This window comes from Balaenoptera musculus, chromosome 21 (genome assembly GCF_009873245.2).
Source record: "Balaenoptera musculus isolate JJ_BM4_2016_0621 chromosome 21, mBalMus1.pri.v3, whole genome shotgun sequence".
Lineage (NCBI taxonomy): Eukaryota > Metazoa > Chordata > Mammalia > Artiodactyla > Balaenopteridae > Balaenoptera > Balaenoptera musculus.
The window spans coordinates 9,976,171-9,988,386 of NC_045805.1; the positions used below are offsets into that span (position 1 = coordinate 9,976,171).

General features: G+C 43.3%; 1 protein-coding gene across 1 annotated transcript in view; it reads left to right on the forward strand.

The window, feature by feature from the left end:
• CSMD1 (CUB and Sushi multiple domains 1) overlaps positions 1-11,530 on the forward strand; it is a 1,821,542-nt gene extending 1,810,012 nt beyond the window's left edge. The window contains exons 67-70 of the mRNA XM_036838958.1: positions 1,057-1,169; positions 1,951-2,038; positions 8,521-8,653; positions 8,747-11,530. Of these exons, the coding sequence (XP_036694853.1) occupies positions 1,057-1,169; positions 1,951-2,038; positions 8,521-8,653; positions 8,747-8,906 (494 nt within the window). The 3' untranslated portion in view covers positions 8,907-11,530. The remainder of the gene's footprint in view (positions 1-1,056; positions 1,170-1,950; positions 2,039-8,520; positions 8,654-8,746) is intronic.
• The last annotated feature ends 686 nt before the right edge of the window (positions 11,531-12,216 follow it).

A 12,216-nucleotide genomic window follows, 5' to 3' on the forward strand; every position in this document is an offset into this window, starting at 1 on the left:
CTTTGGCCACCCTGCTGCTCATTTCATTTTAGTAAGTGCAATTCATCTGCATAAGTAGCTATATTTGGGGTTATTGTTATGGTCTCTCTTTTTTTATATTGATTTAGAAATATTTATTTTTTTCCCATGTTGAAATTTTATGATAATTTTGTACTAACTCCCCATGTGTCTTTTCAACATAGTTGTCTTTATCACAATTGTCATTTTTTAGTGATTCAATATTTTTTTTAATAAATTTATTTATTTATTTTTGGCTGCATTGGGTCTTTGTAGCTGCGCGCGGGCTTTCTCTAGTTGCGGCGAGTGGGGGCTACTCTTCGTTGTGGTGTGTGGGTTTCTCATTGCGGCAGCTTCTCTTGTTGCAGAGCACGGGCTCTAGGTGCATGGGCTTCAGTAGTAGTGGCACGCGGGCTCAGTAGTTGTGGCTCGCGGGCTCTAGAGCGCAGACTCAGTAGTTGTGGCACATGGGCTTAGTTGCTCCGCGGCATGTGGGATCTTCCCAGACCAGGGCTCAAACCCGTGTCCCCTGCATTGGCAGGCGGATTCTTAACCACTGCGCCACCGTGAAGCCCATGATTCAAGATTTTTATAGATGAATTTCCATTTAAAGTTATTATAAAATATTGGCTATATTCCCTGTGCTGTGCAATATATTCTTGTAGCTTGTTTAGTTCATACACAGTAGTTTAATCCCCTAGGTTATGGTCTCTTTTTTCCCTACATACTCCTGTCCTCAGAAGTGAGTAAAATATGAATAAAATGCTGGGTTTAAAAAATTAATGAACTGAATGCATATTACTTTTGTTCTTTCTGTGGGGTAAAGATGTTGAATTGAGTGAAATAGATGATACTTAAAGATAAGACAAGGACTTTCATAAGAAGTGATTTTTAGGAAAAAAGTACTGAAGCTAAAATTTAAAAATAAAAATATTAATCTCTGTGATTTAAAACATTATCATCTCTGTACCATATTCCAAATCAAATGGATCGAATGCCTGCGTTACTGACTCATAAGCATTCCCACGTTGTAAGAATAACCCCCTGATCGTTTCCTAGGCGTTTACAAGAAGGAAGAGGCCCACTTACTTCTGAAAGCTTTTCAGATTAAAGGCCCAGTGGACATTTTTGTCAGCAACTTTGAAAACGACCCCTGGGGGCTGGATGGCTACGTGAGTACTCCCTGGGCGGGGTTTCTAATCACCGCGTCTGCGCAGCGCTGGGGGCGCCTGGGGCGATTCCTTTCCGAGAGCACCTGGTCAGGTCCTGTCTGCCCCGTGAAAACTCAGCCGGCCCTCATCCCAGCTGCGTGGCCACTTCACCCCTTCACTGTATGATGGAAGAAACCTGTCTCTGAAATGAGAAACAAACTGGCCAGGAGCAAATGGGCTGTTCCTGCCAGAGAGCTTAGATCCAGACCACATCCCACCGTAAGGGTGGGGACCAAACTCCTTCCAAGGCCACTGGTAACCACCCCGAAAGTTCTAAAAGGTAGCATCCCCAGATAAACAGAGATTTAAGACACCCCCTTCACTTTCTTCCTTGCAAGTTAACCCTTTGCTTCTGCTTTAATTCATCATCTAACTCGAGGGTAAACGGCTTCACGTGAGGTACACGAGGCAGTAGTTGTGACACAGCGAGTTTTACATAATGTAGGTTCTGACGTAATTCATATCTGTGTCCCCGTTTACCAAGGGTACTTAACCTATATATATGTTGTAAAAAACTACTGTTTTTGAGATCAAAACAAGAGAGAGAATTTATTTGTTAGTTGAAGTTCATGTCTGTATTTCTCAATTTCTAACTATAAGTGGGTCACTTGAAGAAATGACAAATTTTTTTAAATAGTTAACCTTTACTTTCTAAATAGAAATAATATTTATATTATGATAAAAGAAGAGATTATCATTAATCCTTGTTATGCATTGTTTTTTCCTTTTCGTGCGTTATCAGGTATCATCTGGACTTGAAAGAGGAGGATTTACTTTCCAAGGTGACATACATGGAAAAGATTTTGGGAAGTTCAAGCTGGAAAGGCAAGGTACACTGCACTTATGTTGTTTTTCAAAGCAAATATCAGGTTGGCTTTCAGATGATTAAGCTGAGTGTGATGGAAAGGGCATGACTCTGAAAGAAACAGAAACAAAAATAATGGGAGAGACTCACATATTTTACAGCTGGATGAAAAAAAACCCTTCTTTTGAATAGCAAAATAGACAATATCAGCTGCAATAAATATGCCAGACATGGAATTAATATACAAAGAGATATTTTGAAATAAGGGGAAAAAGCAAAGATGAAACACAATTAAAGAATAAACTACATTACCTTAAGAAAATTATAAGACTAACTAAAATGTCCAACAAACTATGAAAAGATCTTTAACTTCAAAAATATGTATTATGACAACAAAGATCATTTTCAGCTATGAGAATGCCAGCGTTTCTTAAAAGTGATTTGGGGTGGGCAGTAGAAACAGGCACCTGGGTGTTCATTTTGGTGGGTGTATGAGTAGACGTGTACAGTTTGACGGTATTCTTTCATCGACAGGTCGATCCCTAAAATTTTAAATCAGACAAGGGTGACCATTATTTTTTGCATATTCAGGTAGGTCTACAGCAGGACTACTTTAAATAGTTGAAATTAGAATTAATCTGTGTATCTCACACATCTATCATAAATAAATTGCTTACATCAATAATTTTATACAATGTGTTATATTAAAGAGAAAACAATTTAATTCAGTATATTTCATTAAAGAAACAAAGATAACATATGATGTAGAAAGGTGTTCACGACTTAGTTATGAGAAAAAAGTTTGCTCTAGACAGACAGACGGGGCAGCTATGCCTGTTTTCCTTTATCTCTTTCTCAAATACTTGATTACGTCTCAGTAATCAGACAAGAAAAGTGTATGAAGAACAATCACTAGATGTGAAGCTTACCTTATCTATGTGCTAGTTTTGTAATCCAGGATGAATTATAATATTCTTGAGCCTATTTCTTCATCTGAAATCTCAGTAGAGAAGTCAGTTCCTGGTTGCTGTGAAGATTAAGAGTCAATATGAGGGTTTGCTTTGTGCTAAAGCTCTTTTCACACGTCTTTACTTGTGTTGCTACTAACACAGATGAGAAGATGCATTTTTTTGTAGTGAGATGAGCTCCGCATTTCTCCTGAATAGTATCAACTACTTTATACTTTACTTACGGAATGCTACTAACATTAATTTTATAGAGAGGAATATTGCTATGTAGGATTTGATGCCAGAGCAACCTGTCAGAGGAGCACGAGTGTAATATTTGGTGATGATTGTCACTGATGAATTCATTTCATAAAACTTTTATCGGGAACTTCCCTGGTGGCACAGTGGATAAGACTCCACGCTTCCAATGCAGGGGGCCCGGGTTCGATCCCTGGTCAGGGAACTAGATCCCACGTGCATGCTGCAACTAAGAGTTCGCATGCCACAACTAAGGAGACCTGGAGCTGCAACTAAGGAGCCTGACTGCCACAACTAAGGCCCAGTGCAACCAAATAAATAAATAAATACATAAATATTAAAAAAAAAACTTTTATCAATATACCAGGGGATTCCAAAGGAAATATATACCAACCTGTATAATATCATGCTTAAAAAGCAAAAAACTTGACCAAAAGGGACATTTAATCATAAAATACTCGAAATCCACCTTTCCAAGCTAAGAACTTTTAAATAGAAGAGCTTTAACTTACAATGTCTGTGTTGGCTGAGATGATTTTTTAAATGGGGTTGTATTATTTTGAGATAATGAAATAGACCAACACGAATGATGGGTGAAGTTTTCTTTTGCTCTGAGCCAAACCCTGTAGTTATTTGCCCTCCTTTCTCCCCGATGCACACGCTCTAGTAATTTTGTCTAAGGACACCCCAGCAAGCTGTGCAGGATACTCTGTGGATGTCTGCGTTTACTCATCCAATGAGCCTGACCCAAACCGTCACTTTGCTATTGCAAATTTTCTTTGCATTGCCCCATTTCTTTTTAATCTAACAAAATAACAGCTTGCTTTAACAAGTAATCTTTCTTCTCATGTGATGATGAGCTTATTGTCAGGAAAAACAATTTGCCTCACAAAATAATTTGAATCACAAGCGAGTCTCCCATTCAACTAATTAGAAACGTCTATGTTTAAGTAATACTTCAACAACAACCATTCATTTAAGAATTATGGCTACACTCTATTTTTATGGTTAAAAATAAACAACCTCTTAATTGTCTCCAGTCAGTAGATAAACTGGAAAAAAATGTGATTATCATTAAACGGACACTAAACCAAGTTAGTTTGAAAGACAACTCTGATGCAAAAACTTGTATAAGAAACTGAAAAATAAATTGGTTTTCCCATTAAAATTGAATCCCCTCCCCCAAATATACACAATCAGAATGGGAGAAGGTGCAAGCCATGTATCTAACAAGGGACTTGTGTCCAGAATGTATAAACCCTTACGGCTAAACAGTACATAGGCAAATAACCTAACTAAAACATTGGCAACGAATTTAAATAGACATTTCAACAAAGACATAAAAATGACCAATAAGCCAATGAAAAGATCCTGAACATCATTAATCATTAGGGAGACACAAATCAAAACCACTTCACACCCACCAGCACGGCTCGGATCATAAAGACAAACCAGTGGAGGCAAAGCTGTGCAGAAACTGGAGCGCTTGTACTTTGCTGATGGGAAAGTACCGATAAAAATGGCGCAGCTGCTGTGGAAAACAGCCTGGTAGTTCAAGTAGGTAAAACATGGCGTAACCACAAGATTCAGCAGTTCCACTCCAACATGTATAGGCAACAGAACTAAAAACATGTTCACACAAAAAACTAGTACATGAATGTTTATACCAGCATTTTTCCTAATTGTCCAAATGTAGAAACAACCCAAATGTCCATCAACTAATGAATGGAGCAACAAAATGTGGTGCCATCCACCCGATGGAATATTATCTTGAAAACATTATGCTAAGTAAGAGAAGCCATTCACCAGAAACACATATTGTATGATTGCATTTATATGCAGTATCCAGAACAGGTGAATCTATATAGACAGAGAGTGGATGAGTGGTTGCCTAAAGCTGAGGCTGGGGTACGGAGGATGAGGAATGACTGTAAGGGTACCGCTTTCTTTTAGGGGAGACAGCAGCGTTCTCACATAGATTGTGGTGATCCTTGCAGCACCAAAACCCCCAAGTTTTTTTTTTTTTTAATTTTTAAATTTTATTTATTTATTTATGGCTGTGTTGGGTCTTCGTTTCCGTGTGAGGGCTTTCTCTAGTTGTGGCAAGTGGGGGCCACTCTTCATCACGGTGCGCTGGCCTCTCACTATCGCGGCCTCTCTTGTTGCAGAGCACAGGCTCCAGACGTGCAGGCTCAGTAGTTGTGGCCCACGGGCCCAGCCGCTCCGCGGCATGTGGGATCCTCCCAGACCAGGGCTCGAACCCGTGTCCCCTGCATTGGCAGGCAGATTCTCAACCACTGCGCCACCAGGGAAGCCCCCCCCCAAGTTTTAATAGTAAAAAACCCCTTGAATTGTATGTATGCATTGAAAGGGTGAATTCTGTAGTATGTGAATTTCTTTCAATAATGCTCTTTAAAAAAATTGAATGGCTCAGCCTATAATGTGAAAAGATACTCACCTTCATTCTTAAGACATGGAACTGAGAAAATAACTACACGCTGTGTTTGGTTTATTAGCGAGTAGTGGTAATAATAGGAAAGGAGGGGCAATGGAAGGAAAGGAGGGAGGTGGAGAGGGAGGGGGAAGGGGGGTGGCAGGTAGGTGGGGTACAGCCACCCAGGTGCCTCCTAAGACAGTGGTTGGAGTGAAACTGGGACCCCACTTTGGAGAGCAAGTAGGTAAGACTTAGCAACACTACAAGTTACACATTCTGCTAGGCAATGATTCTACTGCTTTGAATTTATCCTGTATATTCAGACTCCTGCTGATGTATCGCTGTAGAAAAAGAATTTCATGGCGGCATCACAGAAAAAGACCTAGAAATGGCCTAAACGTTCTTCAACAGTAGATTGGCTAAATAAATTCTGGCATAGCCAATTAATAGAATACTGCACACGTGAAAACAATTAAATTCATATGCACAGATGGAAGAAACTCACGAATATATGGTTAAGTTTAAAAAGCCAAATACAAAAAATGTAAATAGTATCCCCATATTTTAGGAAAGTAAGAAAAGAGAAACAATCATATATATTAATAGTACATTATGAAAAGGACACTAAAACACAAACAAAAGCAAAAACAAACACCTCGTCAATCATAAAGAGGAAAACTAGTGTAAAGGGCAAGGAGTGACCCTTTATTTCCATCGTCTTTATAGTATTTGTTTCTGTATCCGCTTATGCCCTTTTAATTAATATCATGTGCATGCATTACCCTTTAAATTATTAAAACACAGGTAAATAATTGAAATTAACTAGGAGCTCCAGACAGCATAATAGTATCAGAGTAAAGTCAGGAGTTTAATTCACAAAGACCTTTTATGTTGCCCTGTGTTGTGATGTGAGGTCTCCTGCGGCAGGTCCATTATCCAGGATTTTATTAATTGGAAGTCTGATATCTATTATGGCCAAAAATGTATAGTCTTGTTTGCAGGTAACAGAAAATAGCTTTGGTTAATTTAAGCAGGCTACAGATTTATTAGAATAAGGCAAAGAGATGCACAGAATTATAAACACTTGGAGAATGAGCCATGGTAATTTATGGAAACCATCGGATGTTGAACTACTCCAAAGACAGTACCATTTTTTCATTCCTCAAATATATATTGAGCAACTGTTGTGTTCTAGGTTCTACTGTAGTCCCCGGGCACTCAAGAGGAAAGCTGGCCAAAAAACTGCCCTGGCGTAATGCAACTTACATTCTAGTAAATGTGGGTCCTGGGAAACTTTTGCTACGTGCCACACATTGTTCTAAGTAGTGGAGATCTGACATTTAACTCTCACCACAAAACCATGGAGTTGGTGCCCTTTGAGCCGCACCGCGTTTCTCCCTGCTGGACAGCGCCACCCCTGGTGGCTGCGTGTTTCTGCTGCGCGCTGCCCCTGGACTGGCCTGTGGTGGCTGGAAGCACCACCAGGGAGCGCTTGATGTGGTCCCCAGGGCTCTAGCCCCACCCCACCCCAGCCTCACCACAGCCTCAGGACCCAATTCTAAACCGTCTTAGGAGCCTCTGCATCACTTGTGCCAAACTCGATGCCTGGGGGCGGCGGGGAGCTTCCCATTGGCTTAACCCTGCTCACATGCCCATCACCTGGATGCTGAGATTTAGGAGAACAAGTATGTGGCGTTTTCCCCTTGCATGGCAGCTGGTGAATGCATCTGGAAATGAAAAATTAAATCTGATTCATGTGTGCTGATACAGAAGGATCGCCAAAAGATATGGTTAATTTACAAAGTGCCAACATCCAGGATAACATACATTTATATTAGACCTGAGGGTGGTAGGGAGTAGCATAATCCTGCGTCTGTTGAAGGAGATGACAAATAATATTTTTAGGCTTTTATGTGAAAATTCAAGATTTTTTTCTTTAAAAACCTATTTAATTATTTTAAATATTTGATTGTTTCTTTGTAGCTGTGGTTTGTAAAAAAAAAAAAAAACATCCCATAAATTCTGGATATATACTTCTAAAACAAGGTCAGCTTCTTTCTAACAATTCTGCTGTATTCAGATGACCCCAATCATAACTGATCACTAACGTGCATTGAGTGGTTCCATGCAAGTAAGCCAAATACATTTCAAATTGCAGTTTATAAGTAAATTCTTCAAGAATCAACTGCATTATTTGGCAATAAATGCTGATTTGAATTTTTAATGTTTGCATCTTTTTCAGTGTCGTGCATGTATCTGCCACTGCACAGATACAGAGAGTTAATGATTATATCACCTTCGTGATGTTTGAGATGTTTACGCCTGCCTTCCCTTCTAATTGACAGAAATCATATTTTTGTGTCCGCATAGAAGCCTGCTTCATAACACCGAGTTGCATTCTTTGATCATTTCTAAACTCTGTAGTGAACTTCGGAATCTACCCAAATAAAGGGAGATGGCACCTTGATGCTCACCTATATGAGTGTGACGCCCTCTTTATAGAGAGCTGGGCTCTTTATGTAACTTCAGTGGCACATCTTGCTGAGGCTGCGTCTCAGAGCAGGAGGCAACAGGAGACACTCGCCATCCCGTAGAGAGACGCGGCCGCGCGCACGCGGTGTCCGCAGCCCCGGGGGAGGTCGGGCGACGGCGCCTTTGCCCCGCGCGCAGGGCGGACGCGAGCCTCTCCCGGCGTCGCTGCGCGTCAGCGAGCGGGAAGCGGGCTGCGCGTCTTCGCCATCGGGAAGGTGGGCCTCCGGAAGGGAGCCCCGGCGGGTCCGCCGCGTGCACGCGCTCCCACGCCCGCCGCAGAGCGCCCCGGGCAGGCTCGGGGCCCGACTGCAGGGTAAAGGCTGCTCTCTCTTCCAGGCGCCCGAAGCTCGGCTCCAGACCCCGCGCGCCCCCAGCGCGGCGCCAGCAGCGGCTCCGTCGCGGCCGCCATCCTGGCCCCGCTCTCCGCGCTCGTTCTCTGCGGGCTCGCGTTTCACCTCCACAAGCACAGGTAACGTGGCGACACCGCGCTCGCGGGCGTCGCGGCTCCTCCTGAGGCCCTGCGGCCCTGACCGCTCGTCCCCCCCTTGCCTCTCGCCCGCAGAGCGCGGCCGAAGGTCCAGTACAACGGCTACGCCGGCCACGAGAGCAGCAACGGGCAGGCCTCCTTCGAGAACCCCATGTACGACACGAACTTGAAGCCCACCGAGGCCAAGGCCGTGCGCTTCGACACGACCCTGAACACGGTGTGCACCGTGGTGTAGCGCTCGGGCCGGCCGCCCGTAGCCACTCCTCCGACGCGGACGGCGGGGACCACAGGGGCCACAGGGCCTCCCTCGCCCCGCTGCCCCGCCGCCGACGGACCCCGTCCGGGAAGCGGCCCCCGGCCTCCCCTCCCCGGCGGCCTCCGGGCGCGGTGACAGACGGTAGCACCGCGGTGTGGGTTTGGTTTGTTTTTCTCAATCCCCATGAATACGAATATTCTGGAGAAAAAAAAAAAAAAAGCCCTCTTGAAGAAGACCCCTTTGTGGTAGCCGCACACACCTGCAGACGCTTCACGCCGTCCCTGCCGAGACCGGACGAGCTTCGAGGGACCCGCAGTCACCTCGGGGTCCATCCCCAGGGCCATCTGCAAATTTCCCACTCAGCTGTTCTCTTGCAGAAGTTTTGATGCACAATTTTTTGCACTAGTGTGTTCTGAATGACTAAGATTCTGATAAATAAACTATTCACACGGGGTTTCCACACACTCTCCATTGTATATAAGCTGTCAAGCTAATAAGCATCCCACCCGCAGGGTTTAGTTGGCGCGTTAGAAAAAGAAAACACAGCCCCAGTTACGGCACAGGTTTTAAAGGAAAAAGAGTATTGAAGAGATTTATTTTATTATTGCTTTCTTTTAGCTTCATAGATGTGCTGAATTCACTGAAAATGTCCGATGAGGAAAAAAAGAGGCCTTTTTATTTCCCACGTGCTTTCTTTAGTCCTGTCACCTCCCGTGATCGTCGTTCTCACGCTACTTCCGAGCAGGTTTGCAGCATGTTCTGTTTGCCGTGTACAGATGTGAATAGTAATTTATTTTAGTCGCTCACACTCAGAACCTGTGGGTTTTGGCTCACAGCACGGTCTTCCCTTGCGCATTGTGATTTTTTCCTTTCGCTGCCATCACTGGTATCGCGTTGAAGGACAGTGAACCACAGTAGCCCCGGAATATAGTGGAAAAGGTTCAGGATCAGAATATCAAGTGTTCCTTTAGAGGCAAGGAAAAGTCACACCCACTCTTCTTTCCCGATGACATAATTTATGTATTACTTAGTCTTTTGTTTCATGCTTTATAATTCCAGATGGAAAGAAAATTTCAGTGACTTTTCAAGTTTAAAATTCATCATAGGTAAATTATGAATTGCAGTATAAATAAAATAGGTGTGATTCCCCCCACGTGGATAAAATCCAAACACGAAGTAGAAGATGCGGCAATGAGAATTCAAAAGTGAAAAACAAAACAAAGAAGTCAAGATCACAGCTCATTCTTTCAGAAGTTTCGATCTCAGCATCTTAGTCGCTCTCACCCACTGGGCGCCCACTGTTCTGTTGCCTGTTTGAAGGGGCACAGCCGTGAGGAGGCACGGCCAACCTCCTCTGGTTCCCCCGGCCTTCCACACCCCACAGCGTTGAACTCCAGGGTACTGTGCTGAGTTCTCTGCTCCTTGCCCTCTGGCCAAGCTGGCCACAGGACCGAGATCTGTTTTGCAGCCTGGAGTCCTTATGGCTGTTTCTCCTTAGACCAGATGAGGTCAGCCAGAGCCAAGCTCCTAACACACCCAGGGAGCCGAAACAAAGAGAAAACGGGAGGAAGTTTGTGTGCAGGGGAGAACAGGGTTACTATACATACGAGGTGTATATATATACATATAGATAAATATAATATCATGTACATATGCGGTTTGACTCATTCAAACTAGGTGCAAAATGCTGACTTCAGAGTCTGAATTAATGTCTCTCCACATCCCCGACCTGCTTGCTGGTCAACGACGTTACGAAACCCTGAAACGACAGGACATACATACATACCAGAAACCACAGATCAGATTAGACATGATTCTCCTTTGTGTGCAAAGTCAGAGTGTCCTCGGTTGCCAGTTGGGAGCATGTTATTTCAAAAAAAAAAATACTCCATGAAATTTCCTTGCGAGAATTCTGCCTAGTTTCTTCCCAGGGTGTGTGCAGTGTTAATCAGATTCCTGCGAGGTGTTGGAGGGTCCTGTTCAAGCCGTCGGCAAGTGCGCTCTCTGGGTTCGGGCTGGAAGATTCTTTCCGGAAGCAGCCAGAGCGCGTGGAGGGCAGGAGCCCCTCTGACAGGTTCTGTGCTTCAGAGCTGTTCAAACTGCTGCTTGTCCCACACATCTTGCCTTTCTTCAGGCTAGCTGCAATAATTTTTTTCTCCTGTAAAATATTTTGTAAACAACCACAAAAAAAGCTACTATAAAAAAGGGGAAAGAACGCTGGCATTATGATCAGGAAAACCATCGTCATCCCCCCATCCATCCGTCTCGCCACCCCGCCACATGCTGCTGACATGAAGTAGGTGCAAACGACCTTTTTGTACAGAGATATATTTTTTATGAAGAATTTGTAAAATTATTAAATATGCTGTAATTTTTTGATTAATGTAGGTAACTTGTTAAAAAATAAATGTTTTTACAATACAAAACTGTAATTTTCCCAATAATGTACAATGTACCATCTCTAGCTGACGTTCAGTTCTGATCCTATTACACATGTATTAATATTAAAGTGACCTGTTAAAATGAACAGTATCCTTTTTGTCAAAAAAAAATTATACAGAGAGTGTAATATAGCCTGTGCAATGCCACCTATCTTTAAAGCAAATCAGAGTTCTAATTAAATATTTAATTTTAGATTTCTATTTTTCAGTGTGAATTTATTTTATCTTTAATAGGTGCATGCGAGTCTCTGGAAGGGAAGGAAGAGAATGAACATGTCATTGATGGGCTTTCACTTTATTTAGGACGAGGGTCGATGTTTTCCCAAGACACAGCGTCACCGTCATGGTTAATAAATAGCACATTTATGAAAAGCCGTGATACAGAGAACAGCAACGTGGAAGCTGACAGAATTCTTGACAGTTTTTGCCTTAAAGTCAATGAGAGCTTTTAGTTCCCTCCAACCCAAAATCAAGCCTAAATTTTTATGATAAAAAAAAAAATTGGGGGCTTCCCTGGTGGCACAGCGGTTAAGAATCCGCCTGCCAATGCAGGGGACATAGGTTCGAGCCCTGGTCTGGGAAGATCCCACATGGCCATGGAGCAACTAAGCCCGTGCACCACAACTACTGAGCCTGTGCTCTAGAGCCCACTAGCCCCAACTACTGAAGCCCGCACTCTAGGGCCCGTGAGCCACAACTACTGAGCCTGCGCTCTAGAGCCCACGAGCCACAACTACTGAGCCTGCGCTCTAGAGCCCACGAGCCACAACTACTGAAGCCCGTGTGCCTAGAGCCTGTGCTCCGCAACAAAAGCCACCGCAATGAGAAGCCTGCGCACCGCCACGAAG